General features: G+C 33.3%; 2 protein-coding genes across 3 annotated transcripts; both read right to left on the reverse strand.

Annotated features, from left to right (window-relative positions):
* Positions 1-386: 386 nt before the first annotated feature.
* On the reverse strand, positions 387-2,802 carry LOC111789009 (WAT1-related protein At4g08300). The gene is made up of 7 exons (XM_023669622.2): positions 2,544-2,802; positions 2,386-2,448; positions 2,136-2,252; positions 1,771-2,011; positions 1,524-1,682; positions 808-959; positions 387-730 (listed from the first exon to the last, which is right to left on the reverse strand). The coding sequence occupies exons 1-7, from the start codon at positions 2,738-2,740 to the stop codon at positions 544-546; spliced, it is 1,116 nt and encodes a 371-aa protein (XP_023525390.2). The 5' UTR covers positions 2,741-2,802; the 3' UTR covers positions 387-543.
* A 3,359-nt stretch (positions 2,803-6,161) lies between these two features.
* LOC111786639 (Thioredoxin superfamily protein) lies at positions 6,162-12,107 on the reverse strand. Of its 2 annotated transcripts, none has more exons than XM_023666882.2 (4): positions 11,765-12,107; positions 11,592-11,681; positions 6,794-6,883; positions 6,162-6,495 (listed from the first exon to the last, which is right to left on the reverse strand). In XM_023666882.2, the coding sequence occupies exons 1-3, from the start codon at positions 12,008-12,010 to the stop codon at positions 6,809-6,811; spliced, it is 411 nt and encodes a 136-aa protein (XP_023522650.1). In that variant the 5' UTR covers positions 12,011-12,107; the 3' UTR covers positions 6,162-6,495; positions 6,794-6,808. The 2 variants fall into 2 exon arrangements, with proteins under 2 accessions (XP_023522650.1, XP_023522644.1); XM_023666876.2 differs by having other exon boundaries at positions 6,789-6,883; positions 11,765-12,106.
* Between the last annotated feature and the right edge of the window lie 4,237 nt (positions 12,108-16,344).

Genomic DNA, 16,344 nt, shown 5'->3' on the forward strand with positions numbered 1-16,344 from the left:
TTTCACTTCCTTCAATCTCCTCCCTCCTTCTCTCGAGTTAAACAGCACGTATAACTAAAACTCGAACCTATAATCTAATCTCGTAATCAATGCTGCATGTGTTAATAAGTTAAATTATGTCCAGACTAACTATGATATCCTACGTTGATTGGGGAGGGGAACGAAACACCCTTTATAATAGTATTGAAATCTTTCCCCAGTAGACACGGTTTAAAAACTTTGAAGGGAAGCTCGTAAAGGAAAAACAATATTTGCTAGTGGTGGGCTTGAGCCGTTACGTGACGATCTGACCCATCAAATCAAAATATACATAGAAATTAAAATTACATGATATATTTTTTTGTAGCATCGTCGTAATGAGCTTGAAAGCGTAATATCTACGAACATAAGCGAAAGCTCGTATATTTTGTATAATTAAACACACAAACATTTATACATTTATACATATATATATTGTGAAGATAGATGGCGATCATGAGAAAATTAAAGTTAAAACGAAACCCCAAAAAAGGTTTATAAATGATTCAACGGCTCTCGCAACCATCACGCCGGTGGAGCTTTGGAAGAGAAACGCTCGTTAGTGGCGGGCTCGGCGGTTTCCGGCACGGCGGTGAGTGGCAACTCCGTGGCGGCGGCGCCCTTTTGACTGGTTAATTTGTTGAGATGGTCCTTGGCTTTGCCCCACACCACTAAGTAAAGCCCCATCACTATGAAAAAGGCTCCGATTATGCTGCAACCAGAACAAGAACAGGATTAAACATCATATTATTATTTTTTAAATTAAATTAAATTTAATAATTAATTTACCTTCCAAGGTGAATTTGCTCTGCCAAAATAACGAAGCCAAGGAAGGCAGTAATAATCATGCAGAGAGGGGTAAATGAGGTAACAAAAACTGGGCCACGTTGCCGAATTACCACGCCTTGAATATAATAAGCAAGTCCAGAGCATATCACACCCTGAAATAAATTGAAATAAATTAAATTAAATAAAAATTCAAAAATATATATTTTTATTTTTTATTTTTTATGTGTTTTTCCCGTTTATCCCATACATACCTACCTACATACAAATATATATATTATTATAGACAAATATATTATATCTATTTATTATTTGATAATTTATATAATTTTTTTTAATAATAATAAATATATATATTTATATATATTTGACTTTTATTTTAGTCAAATATATGGTATCTATTTATTATTTGACAATTTATTTGATTTTCCGATAATATATATATATATATGATTTTTATTATAGGCAAATATATTGTATCTATTTATTGTCGGTAATTTATTTAATTTTTTAATAAAAAAAATATCTAATTTATTTGATTTTTTAATCAATGAACTTTAAGCGTGATTTAGATATAATGGTTTTAGCAAATATTCTCACGGTTTACTTACTATATAAATGGCCGGTAATTTAGGTTTTAGCAAATATTTTTACTTCTTACAGTATAAATGGTGGGTGATTTAGGTGGGGTGGTTTTAGCAAATATTCTCACTGCTTACCGTATAAACGGCGGCAAGAAGACGGGAGTCCCAGCCGATGACCCACACGCTAAAATCACGCTCCATAATGAGAGTGACAATGGAGCCCTCCACCGTGCCGGCGATGCATATCAAGGCGGTCAGCGACAGCTCGGCCGGGTACTTCTTCAACGTGAACGACTGCGTCGGGTCGAGCAGGGAAGCCATGAGTTAGTTTTAGTTTTACATATAAAAATGAAGGGTTTTTGAGGAGTTAAAAGAGAATTACTTGCAAGATGAAGAAGCCGGACCAGCCGACGATGCTGCCGAGGAGCATGAGGGTGCCGAGGACCCAGTGTTGGTCGGCGGACTCGCTGCTGGTTTGTTGGGCGGCGTGGTGGCCATGGGCGTGGAAGATCTCGACCACCGGTCCTTTGTATAGAGTCATCACCATCGCTCCGCCGATCGTCACCATTGTTCCGGCCACCTTTGCGATGCTCCGAATTTTCTTAAAATTCACAGTTTCCAGCCTGGTTAATCAATCACACCAATTAATTTTTAATTTTTTTAATATTAATGATTAAAATTAATTGAATTATGTGAAATGACCAAAATGACCAAAAGTAACCTCGCGGTAAAAAAGTAAAAATTAACCTGAAAACGAGAGCCATAATGAAAGTTACAGCGGGGAGAATATTGACGGTAGCAGAAGTGAATGTTGCTGAGGTAAGTTTTAACCCCACGTAGTAAAGATTTTGATCCAACACAGGCCTGTTTCAATCCAAAATCATAATAATAATTAGAAAATAAAATAAAATAAAATAAAGAAAAGAAAAAAAAAACCTTAATCTATCCGAAACTTAAAATACAACATTAAAATAATAATTAAGTATATGATTATTACTCGAGGAAGCCGAGGAGTAGTATTCGAGCAAGGATGGGAAATGTCATCTTCGGCCTTATTTTCCTATTAAAAAAAAAAAAAATCAAAATCAGCAGGTTCGAGATTCATTCAAATTCAAGGCAAATATACAGCAAAATACGTAGAGAAAGAGGTCGAACCTCTCGAGAACGAAAGCAAAGGGGGAAATAACGATGGTGGCAACAAGGTGTCGATACACGGCGAGAACGTAATGGTTCATGCCCTTTTTAAGGCAGAGCATGGTGATGACGTACATCCCGGCATACCCGAATTGCAAGGAAATCATAGCCAAATAATGCTTAATTTTATGAAGCATTGCACAAATTTGAGGTACCATTTTGTGTGTGTTGTATGGAGATGTTAGGAAGAGAAGAGGATTTTTTGAATGGTTTGAAGGTGGTGACAAAAAGATAAGACCTTATGGGCTTCTTATAGCTCATTAAAGCATATACAAAATAAAGCTAAAGCACTCAAATTTTGGTTTTTTATTTTTATTTTAATTAAATTGAATTAAAATTTTTAGGTTTTGTATTATCCACTTGGGAATTACATAAATTAAAATATTTGGTTATTCAATTAATGGTTTTCAATAGCGACACCACTAATTATATTAGATAATAAGAAGTAATATAATATTTTTAATATTATTTTATAAGATAATTATGGATAGACGTGTTTTAAAGTTGTGAGGCTGACAGCGATATGTAACAGGTCAAGCGATGGACTTTGATTGTTACAAATGGTATCAAGTTAGCACTAGATATGTACGTCACTGGTTAGAATAGAACTAGACTCTCTCCATGGTAAATGTGTTTTAAAACGTGAGGATGACGGCGATACGTAACGAGCCAAGGCGGACAATATTTGCTAGCGGTTGGTTTGAACTGTTACGTTGAGTATTGACATATTCACCGTTAAATTAGGGTTATTTGTGTTCATTTTGTCTGTCTCATAGTTGAATCTACCATACGTTAAGTTGTTTTATACCTAATGACCTAGATCCACAGCTTTCCCTTTTGGGTTTCCCCTCAAGGCTTTAAAACGCGTCTGCTAAGCGAAAGTTTCTACACTCTTATAAATGGTGGATTGTTCTTCTCCCCAACCAATGTGGGACATCACAATCCACCCCCATTCGGGGCCTAACGTCCTTACTGATACACTGCCTCGTGTCTACACCCCTTCGGGGAACAGCGAGAAAGCTGGCACATCGTCCGGTGTCTGGCTCTGATACAATTTGTAACGATCTAGATCCACCGCTAGCAGATATTGTCATCTTTGGGTTTTCCCTTTCGGGGTTCCCCTCAAGGCTTTAAAACGCGTATGCTAGGAGAAGGTTTTCACACCCTTATAAATGATGGTTTGTTCTCTTCCCCAACCAACGTAGGACATGAATAAAAATAAAATAAATAGATAAAAAAACACAAAATTTAAGGATATTTTATTAATTTAACCTATAAATAATTTAAACTTTTAGGAATACAAAATACATTTGTAATATTATTAATTTATTTTATTATTGACGTGAGCAATAAATAAAAATTATGATAAAGTATCCCAATAACCAGTGATTAAGCTATATAAACATTAATTAATTTAATTAAATATTTATTAATTATTGGACGAAAAAAACCACTTTAAATAATTGGAATATTAGTGGCCGACTTTTGTTTGTGGCTGTAAATAAAGTGAATCCGATTCATATAAAATTATATCCCAAACATTAATACAATTATTGTCCAAGGGCAATTCCGTCATATTGCATTAAAAAAAGCTATTCCACGTGAAAATTAAGAGTTAAAAAATTGGGAAAATAATTCAATATTCTTGCTTACTTTATTAAGATATTTAAGTTTTTTATTATTAGTTTATTAATACTAAATTTAATGACTAAATAAATCCATTATTATATTAATCCATGGAATATTTGTTTTTCGTTTTTATTTATCAATATTATATATATATATATATATATATATTACAATTTTTTTAGATACATTTTTTAAAAACATTTGTTTTTGTTAAATATTTAGTAATGGTAAATAATTAGTATAATATTTATTTATATTTAAAATTATTGGAGAATTTGGCTTTTTTTACAATACATCAAATAAAGTGTCACACATTTTAATCATTAATAATAAAAAAAATAGAAAAAGGGGAGTTGTTAATTTAATTAAATAATATTTCGCAAAAATCAATCATCTAGGGTTCCATGGAGGAGGTGGTGTGTATTCCACATAGGAGGCTAATTGGTGGACACGTCACTAAATCATTTGCAAATAAGACGTGGTGGGGAATTTATTTATTTATCTTGTGGATGAAAATAAGTGGGTGTATGCATTTATTATATATTTGAGAAATATTAAATTTAGAACCAAAAATAAAAAAGAAAACAAAGGATATATCATACCAATATTTAGTTTTTTTTTTCTTTTTTGAATATGCGATTTATGATAATTATTCTAATTTCTATTATATTTATTATTATCATTTTTAATTACCATGGCGGTTAAAAAGAGGTAAAATAGAGCCATTATTGTTTTCTCAGTCATTTCTTATTCTAATTTGATCTCAAAACTTTAATACGTAAGATTTAACGTGTATTTAAATTTAACACTGATGGCACATAACCATTAAATACTAAGACTAAATTCATATTGATTTGTATTAATTAACTAAAGTTAGAACATATCTGAGAATATTTGCTTAATCCACCACATTTCAGGGTGTGAAAGTTCTCTATTTATAATCAAATAAATTACGAGAATCAAATAAATTACAAGAATATGGAAATAGAACTATAAATGGAAAGCTACCGAAGCAAATATTTTGATATTTACCTATAATAAAATATCAAGTATGATATATATGGCAAACTATAATTTAGTACTAAATATCCTTAACAATATCAAATTCTAATTAGTTTATTAATCTAGCTATGTACGAAAGCCAATAAAATCTCAACAATAATTCACAATTATATGTTAATTGAAAGTGAAAGTATCGCAGTTCAAAATAAGAAAACTATTAAGCCTCATTTCCAAGTTCCAATTAGTAAGGGAGCTAGAGTCCAACAAAATTATTCAAAACATTAATAAATCATTGGTGTATTGACCTGGTGTCATGCATGAATGAATAGTTTAAGAACATATCAAATCCCAAGAAAATGAATAAAGGGGGTGAAAATGGAGCCTTTATGAAAGTCCTGGCAAAGAAGACATGCATATTATATGCAATATATGATGAAGTGCCCATAATTCAAAAGCAAAATTGCCATAAAGTGAGGATTGAAAGAAGGGGTGAAAGTAAGTTGCCATTAATCTAAAGGAATCTAATCTAATTATTGGCCAAACTTTCCTCGTGTAAAATAGCAAGTAATAACCCCAAAGCAAGAGGCTCCATGTACATAAAGTTCTTCAAACAATGGTTTTTTTTTTTTTTTATCCTTTTCTTCAAAGGAAGTGAAGTGAAGTGAAGTGAAGTGAAGTGAAGTTTGCTGTAGGGATCAAAGAAATGATGATTGATTGATTGATGGTCAAGCCAATCAAAGATGCAATAGAGGAAAACAAAAACAGCCTTGTTTGAAATGGCAAGGCAATCCAAATTTTGAAAATGGTTTCAAGAACAGAATCTAACAGTAAATTTTCAGGATGGGCAAAATAGATCATGTGGTCGGCGGAGCGGGAAGTCGGGGAAAGGACAATCCTACCCTTGATGAAAAGAACTATTGGGTACCCTATTTTGTAACTTTAAAGGGATGAAAGAAGTTAGGTCATATTTCGTAGCTAAAGGCTTCAGTTTTTTGAACTGTCACAATATAAGAGATCAATTCTAACAAAAAAAAGACGGGTTTTTGCAACAAACCAAGGAGAGATTGAGTGAACTTACAAGTTTGGAACTCTGGTAATAATTCAAGTGAGAGAGATACACCGTGGAGATAGGAAACCTACAAAACTTTCAATTGAATATTGTGTTTGCTCATGTTAGCAACTTTTGACCAGGCCAAATTCTCTCCTTTTCTACACCTTTTTCCCTCCCCATCCTCCCTTTTATGCAAACCCTTTTTCTGAAGCATAAACGAATGTCTAGTCACTGTCACAAAAAAAATGAAAGAAAGAAATTAGTGAATGAAATAAAGATTAGGAATGGATGGCGTATTTGAATAGATTATGATAATGGTGGTCAATAATTTCATGCAAAGAGAAATATAGTCAAATATGGTATAGTAGAAAGTGAAAACGACAATATATATATATTGTGAATAAAAGAATCCATGCGATGCATCTCAAAGGGTTCTCATCTTTTATCTCAAGTTGGAATAAAAGAACATTTATGTTTCTCTTTAAAAAGAAATAAAATACAGCCTGAGATTAGAATTTAATTACAGAACCAGAATGCTTATCTCCTACTGCAAGGCAGCTGCTAGTTTCTTCTGAATGAGCTCCACCCCGAGACGAGGAGATAGCCGAGGAAGAGTTTCCTGGTATAAATGCTCATGTATTAGTAAGGTAAAAATTAACCTAAATATTCAAAAGAACATGCTCTAAAGTGCAGAGTTTCTATGTGAGTTTCAGATTCAGGAATGATTTAATTGCACACGAAAAGGGACCCAATGTGTTTAGCATTACACGGAAAATATTAAAAGCACCCAAAAAAAAAAAGGAAAATGAAAGGATAGAATATCTCTGAAGGCTAGAGTCTGAGAAGAACTTTTGAACACAAATATTACGTCAATTTGCTTCATTTGACGCGTGGCATTGGTGTTAAAAGGAATTCCACCAATTAAAGCAAGTTTCCATTGATGAAAATTGGGTCAAAAGATTAATAATACAAAAAAGGAATCGACACCCATCAGCGAGCAACGAGTCAAGATTAATAATACAAAAGAGGAATCAACACCCATCAGTGAGCAATGAGTCAGGATAAGCTAGTGCCTGTCTGCGAATGCTTTTGTGTTGTTAGTTCATGACAACACGAAACAGAACATATGGAAAACTCAAGAGACCAAAATTTATGTGAACAGAGCACAAAAACCACAGAACCTAGAGTTTGCTAACTTGTCATCTGTGTAACCAAGTATCATCTTAAAAAAAATGAATCGAGATAGTAGAATAGAGATAATTGTAACTCTAAATATATCTGAATATTCTCCAATGTCAAGTTACACAAACGGAATATATATATATATATCTATATTTTTATAAGAGACAACTGCATTGATGATTGAAATTTACAAAAGGGATGTATAATCCATGGTGTTTACAAAAGACCTTCCCAAGTTGCAATGAGGGAGGTATAACTATAGGAAGTAAAAACAGAATAATTGAGAATATTACTCGGTAACTAACAAAAGGAAACACATCTTTTCTACATATAAAAAATGAACATTGGTTTATCAGAAACTTTGAGATAGTAGCAGGCTAAATTTCTACACCCCAGCTCCAATAAATACTAAACCCAGTTTATGGTAAAACAATACAATTATACACCTGGCCTAGATTTCTAACTCTGCTGCTATCCCTTGCCAGTTACGAGATATCAGAAATACATGAAACCTGACTACTTTAGTAAACTACAGAAAAACAGATTGCCTAGATTTATAAATCTACTGTTATCACATACGGGACATTAGAAAATACATGAATTCTAATTACTGTTTAGGGTTAAGAGGTCAAACATCAAAGGAAAGATAGTCTTGAATGCTTTCATTTAAAAGAGAAGCCTTCGTAGATAAGAATATCTGAAGCTAATCATATGATTACTTTTAAGTACATAGATTATCATAATTTTGAAAATTTACATGCTACATAACATCCATAAAATAGAGGAAACAAATTATGATCCAAATTTTATTATAGGGACTCCAAGAAAAGACAATATACCAACAGAATAATCTGAATGTTAGAAAATGTTCATAAAGTTCTGGATTGACGTAAGGAGAAAGAAAAAGTTCAAATTAAACTATCAACACAAACTCAAATCGTACAAGGCAACACATAAAGGGTCCAAAAGAAGGAACGAAAAGATGAAGACATTAGACCTAAGCAAACTGACACACGGCATAAATAAGTCCGCAAGAATGCTCGAAAACTAAAAGAAAAAATGAACGATTGTCCAGATAAAACATCTTAGAATCAAACTATACAAAGGGAACATGAAATGTTAAAAATTTATTATAGAACATATAATTTTAATAATCACACTGCATGGCTCTTTGTTTTCTAGGATTGCAAGATTGTTTAATTTATTTTCTAAAAAATTTGCCAGAAACAAGTATCAAAATAAAAAAATAATTATCTGAGTCAAGATATTATAAAAAAAAAAAATCAGATTAAAAATTATTGGTATAAATACAATAAATGAAAACTACGTTTATCCTCTTCCCCTTTCCAAAAAAGGAAAAGAAAAGAAAAGGTGAACAAAGTAATGTAAGTGACAATTCGTCACGAACTTTAGGAGAAGAAAGTGCAGGGTTATAATTGGGAGAAGAAGTACACGGTTACAAATGTGCAAATAATTCCATACGGCAGCATAGGCTACCACGTCAGGCAAAGGTAGTCTGAGGCAAAAAAATATATTCCATTTGGCTTGAAGAATTTCGAACATAAATTATACCAAAAAAACGTCTTAAGAGTCATAGTATTCCTCAAATAATTACGTTAATATTTTCACTTTTAGTAAATGTAGCAGTCATATTACAAAATCACATCACATGTAGGTAGAGATTTGAACCGACAACTTCTTAGAAGAAGTAGAGATGATTTAACTATTGAGCTATTTTCATGTTGACAACTTGACATTGGTCATATACTTTCAAAATTTTGAGTTATGTTATATTCTTTCCATATATTTTTGTGATTAGAATCCTTTCCTTCGATAGTTGCCAATTGAGGAGCAGTTTTGTAAGTTGTTTGGCCTGTAGGGAGGTATCTTCTTTTCTTTCAAGAGAGTTTTTTTTAATGATTTTTTAACTGAAAAAGAAAAAAAAAATGTACACTATCAAGTGCCGAATCCGGATTAAGCTATATTTTTTTTTTAATGATCAACAATAATAATAATAGAAAAAGTCTAAGGCCCCACATCATCAGGTGTCCAATCCGGATTAAACTAGCATGAGTAGTTGAAATCTTTCAGTGAATTGAATTGACTGTCTAAAACTATGCTAAGTTTAGAATCATGTCGTGCATGGTGTTGTATTGAGAAACGTGAGGAATAAATCCTAACCTAAAATTTGTGATTTGATAGAAATGGCACCTAAAACTAGAGGTGGAATTAGCAGGCGTCGTACAAGGGTGGTAAAGCACAAACCACCGATGTTCCCTCTCAAGAGACGCCTGAGATAGAGGCAACCCAGGTCACTGCGCTAGACGTGGCGACACACCCGTCACACAACATGGTGACCATGTTGAAGGGGATGCAGGAGAATATTGGAGTCATCAGGTGCGAATCCTAAGCATGAAGCGTTACAAAAAGGCAGCTCTCAAAGTGACACCTATTGAGCAACAACTCCCTCTCAGTCAAGCCAGAAAAGAGATGAGTAATACACCTCCCTCAGGGGGAACTCCCCGTGGGTCCTCACGACTGGAAGGTTATTAAGTTTTGGAATCACACAAAACCAAAAAAGAAATAGTTCAACATTTTGTGCTCATTATCTTTACTACATTTTCTTTAGAGATGCCACCTACGTGACAGACTTAATCTCATCGACTGACCTCCACTGGTTGAGGGATGGTAAAGGAGAGAGATGCATTTGAGTGCTTTCCAAATGGTAACTGGCTTCTAACATAGAGATGAAACTAATATGAGAGAATATTCAGAATGTATGGACCTTTATGTTACTTGTATCTTCATATACATTACTTTTTAGGGGAACCTTGTTTGAAATTTGTTAACTCACAGTAAAACCCTTCCAATAGCTTACTTGTTTCATATTTCCCTCTCCAAAACGAAACCAACATCACAATTGGTTCACTTCGTACTAAGAGTCCCAGGGAGGTATAGCCCTAGCCAGCTTAGTTTACAGAATACTTAAGCAATGGAAATAAAGATAGAAGTAAGCATGTGCAACTTTGAAAGTATACGAGGCTTCTGCTTCAGGTACATCTTTCCAACAAAGGAGTTTCCATTGAAATAGGCCTCTGCATCTTTACCAATAGAGCTTATTAATGTTATCAGCCCAATTCCTAAGTTTAAAATGTCATGTAGTTCAGAAAATTCATAAGACCTATATATGTGCTAATCTGTGGAGCTCATTCAATTGTTACAGCATCATTTCAACAAGCCATCATTGGTAAAGCCCTTATGATTGACCGGTGTTCAAGAAATGTTATCAGTAAGATTACTGTGGATCTAAGTGAGCTTCTACGAAATCCATTCACCAGAAGACTTCTTTTGTTGCACATCATGTTGAATAATAATTTTCAGTATGTTTCATTTATGAAACAGGAAAACAATATGACCATTTAAACGCTTAGGTCCCATACTGATTCCTTCACGATGTAGAACAACTACCAACTCTAACTGTCACAGTTTCAAACACCAAGGAAACCTATTTTTAGAGGAGACCTTCTATTTAGATAAGGTCGTGGTACACAATGTTTCAAACCTTCACACTATTCAGTGGTTCAGTATCCTAGTTGCAAGGGTTTTCTTCTTATTCTTTTTTCCTTATCTTTTTATTCCTTTTACATTTAATGTGACCTTGGGCACTCAGAGTGGCTTTGAATTATGCAGGATGACTATGTCGAGACAGATTAGGGAGAGAAAAACTAAGGAAGCAAAATACTTTGAACAGTCAGTACAAAAAATTATTAAACCAAGGAGATACAAAACAATTTCCAGTACACTGATAAAACCTCCCTCGTTGAACTAATCACAATCCCAGCTGGATTCATACTTATTATCATGTATAAACTTAAATGAGGACAGACGATGAGGTGACCAACTCATAGGAACTGATAAAACTCCACCGTTAAATGCAAGAGCGAGGGGTTAGTAATCAATCTAGTGCAACAAGGACTTAAAACACAAGTGGAGGGCAAAAGCATCTCGAGCATTTTATAAATCCTATGCACAGTTCTACATTAAAAGCCCCGGAAGAGCTCAACAAATCTGAAATTAGACACACTCCTTCCCTAATAAGTTAAGACCGTCAAAATACAACGAATGAATGAATTAACAGAACCAACCTCCGAGCCATCAGAGAGAACTTTCGCCAGCACAGGAATCTCATACTGGTAAGCTCTCTCCCATTCAGGATTAGTAGTAATATCCCTCACCTACTCAAAACAAAACGACACAAATAAAAATCAACGCTGAAAACAGGAAACGAATCACAATGAGAGAGGAGTGAAATGAGTACCAGTAAATCAACGTCGTGGAGAGAATCAGGGCCGGCGAGCAGAAAGGCAGCCTGTAGTTTTTCTTTAAGCCCATCGCACAGACAGCATCCAGGCTTCGAGTACAGAATCAATTTGCGAGAGGAAACTGAAGAAGAAGAAGATGAAGAGAATGAAGCTGCAGGAGTAAGAATCCGATGGCCTCTTTGCGCTGCTAGCAGCAACATTGAAGAAGGTCGCGCCATTATCGCAACAGTCGCAGATATCATTCTTCCCGATTGGTCTCGAGTTCCGGTGATTGGAATTGGGTTCCTTCGACGGGGAATCTCCAGCCGCTGATAAAAAAATAAATAATTTTTTTTTAAAAAAAGAACAAAATCGAAATTAACGCAAGTACTTATTTATTTATATAATTTAATACGAAAATTAAAACAATCCGTAAATGGGCTTCTTCCTGTAAATGGGCTTAGGCCCAACTCACTTCCATCAACCTCCGTTTTGGGCTTGTAAATATTGGACTGGGCCTCATTGTGTTCAAATTGGGCTTTCCAGTACCGTAAGGCCCAAATTCATTCCCATTCCCAATTAAATTACATATTTTATCGCCAAAAAAAATTTACAATTTCTCATAACATTTAAAATCATCGAGATTCATTATAATATTTAAAATTATATATTTTTTAATTGGAGTGACAAATTTTTAATTTAAATTTAAAAAATAATAAAAATTATTTATTAACACAGTTACAATATGACAGATGAATTTGTATTATCGTGACAGAAATAAATTATTTTTTAATTTAATAGTTATTACGGGATGACATAATTATTTTTTATTTAAATCTTTAGACTTTCGATAATGTGTCGAGTTACGCAAATTAGTTGCTAAATTTGAACGTCACCATGGGTATGTATTTAAATAGGGAGATATTAATGAAGGAATAGTACGGAAGGATGGTACGGAGACAAACTTGCCAGTCAAATATTATTAAATATATATATAACTAAATTAATAAAAATATATTTAATATTATTAAACTTTTAATTAAAAATAATAGTGGAAATTATTTTAAATAATTTTATTAATATCCTTTCAAATTTTCTTTTAAAAATAAACACGTTTAGTTTTTTTTTTTAATTTAAAAATACATTTATCGTTACTTAGTATAATAATTTTTTGAACTTTTTTTATAAACAGAACGAGCGTTAATTCTATTTTTAAATTATTTAGGAGTATTTTTTAAACATAAAGGTATTTTTTTTAGTTTTAAGGGCATAATTGTAATTTTCAAATATATGAGTATTTTTCGATATTTTTTTATTTTTATTTAGAAATTTAATAATTAAATACTATGTATGAGTACCAAATTTAGATTATAAATTATAATTAAAATTTGAGCTTTAAATATATGTTTTATAAAGTTTAAAAAATAAATAAAACTTTATTTGGTATTAAATCCATAAGTAAATATATATATTAAAAAAAACAAAATTTAATAATTATTATCGGAAATAAATTAAAAAAGGAAACTTCCACCCAACTCCACGCAACAACAAAAAGGTCCTATTTGATTCTCCGCGTACGAAAAATAAAATTAAAGGGAATGAAATGTCACATGCAAAAGCGAATAAAATTTAATTTCCAAGATTCAAATTAATTATTTTAATTACATTAAATTAAATTAAATTAATTAATTTCCCACTACGGAAATTAATTTCGAGGAACAAGACCGAGGTGGCGACAACATGTGAGATGAAAAGGCAAATATAATTAATTTAAAATAAAATATTTAAAATTGGGGTTTGGGAATGTGAAATTTAATTATTTATTATTTATTATTTATTTGACAACTGTGTACGGACTCACGACACTGTTTGTTTAGCTTATGTACTTTTCTTAGGGAAATAAAACGACAGTATAATATTTATACATTAATTGAAATATCCTATGACTATGACGTGACAGCTGGTTTGGATTTCATTTACTAAACTTTAGGGTACACTCACATAGACATAAAATATGTCATAAGTACGGATGAGTAACAAAAATATCATATTCCAAAATTAATAATATCTATTTATTAACATCTGTTAGACCAACACGACTCTCCACAATGGTATGATACTGTCCACTTTGAGCATAAGCTCTCGTGGTTTTGCTTTGGGTTTCCCCAAAAGGCCTCATACCAATGGAGTTAGCATTCCTCACTTATAAACCCATGATCATTCCCTAAATTAGTCGATGTGGGACTTCCATCATCCAACACCATCATCTTTTATTCGAAATTTTACTGAACGGGTTGGTCGTGTCTTTCCGTTTGATTTTACAACTTATCTTAAGGTACTTTCAACAAGAGCTCTCAGACGATGACGCATGAACCAACTCGTCTGCTCTATGTCACAATCGAACTCTCATCGAGTGTTTATAAGCGATTGTACAACTCTCACTTTCATCGTTGAGTAAGTCAAAACAAAGGCAGGGAAAGATTTTAAAAAGAGAGTTTCAAAACAAGATTTGACCGAAACGACTTAAATAACATATAACTCCAAGTATGAATAATTGACGACTAGTCGCATCTTCATATAGTCTATAAAGTCTACCAAATGTATACATGATTTTGCCGAAATGTCATAGTCTATAAAATCTAATAATAAAAACGTGCATCATGAAAGCAGTAAAAGAAAGTACAATGTAAAGGGTTTGGCATGCAACCATGGAAAGCACGTTTTGGACCAGCATGACCGTGACACTGTGTTGGATTAACTGGTAATATATATGCAATGAGTTCCACAATAAAAGATCGTTACGAGATCAATGTCGATGTAACCAAGTATGACTTAGAAAGCATCTAGCATCAACGGTACCATACAGATGGAGGTAAATGACATTCGATATGTCATCTAGACCTTTAGGAGCAACTGAAAACGGCAATGAAAAACCTCTAGCCAAAGTATCAAAAGTATACGTTATGTATACACAATACCAACCCGACTTCAAAGCTCTCAAATAAAGATCGAGTAGATAACCGAGGATTCCATCCAATCAGACTTTGATGCATGAATCCTTCTTCTAACGAGACAATCCCCGCTATGCAGTAGGGCAAGAACACATTATAAAATTAATATTTAGTAGTTATGATAATGTTTTTTTTTAAATATTTGTGACGTGCTGACGTTCTGGCATATAAACAACAATATATTTATAGATATTAGCAGATATCTTGTAGTTGTATTTTGAGGCATTTTCCTTTTTTTTTTCAAATTAAATATATTTTACAATTTTCGTGCTGGAAATTGGATTAATATTTAGTTAAAATAAAAATTAAAAATAAAAACTTTTTGAATTTTCTAAAACGTACAAATCCGAGGTACTAGTTGTCAAGTGGGTCCCGACGGCTATATATAACATTATATTAAAAAAAAATATATATTTTTCGTCAAATCAATCATTACATTAAACGAAATATATGAATATATAAACATATGGTATTTCAATTTATTATTATTGTTTTAAATAACTCGTCATTAAATGGCGTCCAATCAATTATTTATATGTAAGCTGTAAGTTTGAAAAAAATAAAAAAGTTCCTTTTTTGAGTGAGAAACTGGAAGCTTCGTGTGGGTTTCTGTTCAATAAATCAGATTATGATTTTATTTTTTATTTTTTATTTATCGCTTTAAATAATTAATTAATTTATTAATTATTTTCAGAATCTCGAGAACTTAAAATTAGAGGTATTTATGAGTTAAGTTTAATCTGAATAGAGTTTCGGAGTTAGATCGATAGATTTATTTATTATTATTATTATTATTATTTTGTTGGTTAAAAATCATATTTATTATATTGATAATTAAAATGTGATGTCCCACATTTTGGGAGGAATACAAATCACCCTTTATAGAGGTGTGGAAACCTTCTACTAGCAAACGCGTTTTAAAGTCTTGAGGGGAAGTCTAAAGAGGACATTATCTGCTAGCGGTGGATATGTGTCGTTACAAATGGTATCAGAGCCAGACACCGAACGATGTGTCAGCCTTCTCACTGTTCCCTGAAGGGGGTAGACACGAGGCGGTGTGCTAGTAAGGACGCTAGGCCCAAAGGGGGTGGATTTTGTGGTGGTCTCACATCGATTGGAGAAAGGAACGAGTGGTAGCGAGGACGCTAGGCCCTGATGGGAGGTGGATTGTGATGTTTTACATTGGTTGGGGAGGAGAACAAATCACAGGGTGTGGAAACCTCTCCCTCGCAGACGCGTTAACTTTGAGGGGAAGCCCAAAGAGGACAATATCTGCTAGCGGTGTTATAAATGGTATCAGAGCTAGACACCAGATGATGTGTCAGCCTTCTCGCTGTTCCTCGAAGGGGGGTAGACACAAGACAGTGTGTCAGTAAGGACGTTGGGTCCCAAAGGGGGTGGATTTGATGGTGGTCTCACATCGATTAGAGAAAGGAACGAGTGGCAACGAGGACGTTGGGTCCCGATGGGGGGGGGGGGGTGGATTGTGATGTCCTACATTGGTTGGGGAGGAGAACAAATCACAAGCTGTGGAAACCTCCTCGTGGCAGACGCGTTTTAAAGCCTTGAGGGAAAGCCCAAAGAGG

Source organism: Cucurbita pepo, chromosome 2 (assembly GCF_057944985.1).
Source record: "Cucurbita pepo subsp. pepo isolate OVF chromosome 2, ASM5794498v1, whole genome shotgun sequence".
NCBI lineage: Eukaryota > Viridiplantae > Streptophyta > Magnoliopsida > Cucurbitales > Cucurbitaceae > Cucurbita > Cucurbita pepo.

Coding starts and splice junctions, on each gene's coding strand:
- LOC111786639 (XM_023666882.2), bottom strand. CDS start 12,010: ATGATATCTGCGACTGTTGCGATAATGGCGCGACCTTCTTCAATGTTG. Junction 11,682..11,764: donor TCCACGACGTTGATTTACTG/GTACTCATTTCA, acceptor TGTTTTGAGTAG/GTGAGGGATATTACTACTAA. Junction 6,884..11,591: donor TTCTCTCTGATGGCTCGGAG/GTTGGTTCTGTT, acceptor CATTTATACCAG/GAAACTCTTCCTCGGCTATC.
- LOC111789009 (XM_023669622.2), bottom strand. CDS start 2,740: ATGGTACCTCAAATTTGTGCAATGCTTCATAAAATTAAGCATTATTTG. Junction 2,253..2,385: donor CTACTCCTCGGCTTCCTCGA/GTAATAATCATA, acceptor GGATTGAAACAG/GCCTGTGTTGGATCAAAATC. Junction 960..1,523: donor TTCTTGCCGCCGTTTATACG/GTAAGCAGTGAG, acceptor AATTTATTTCAG/GGTGTGATATGCTCTGGACT.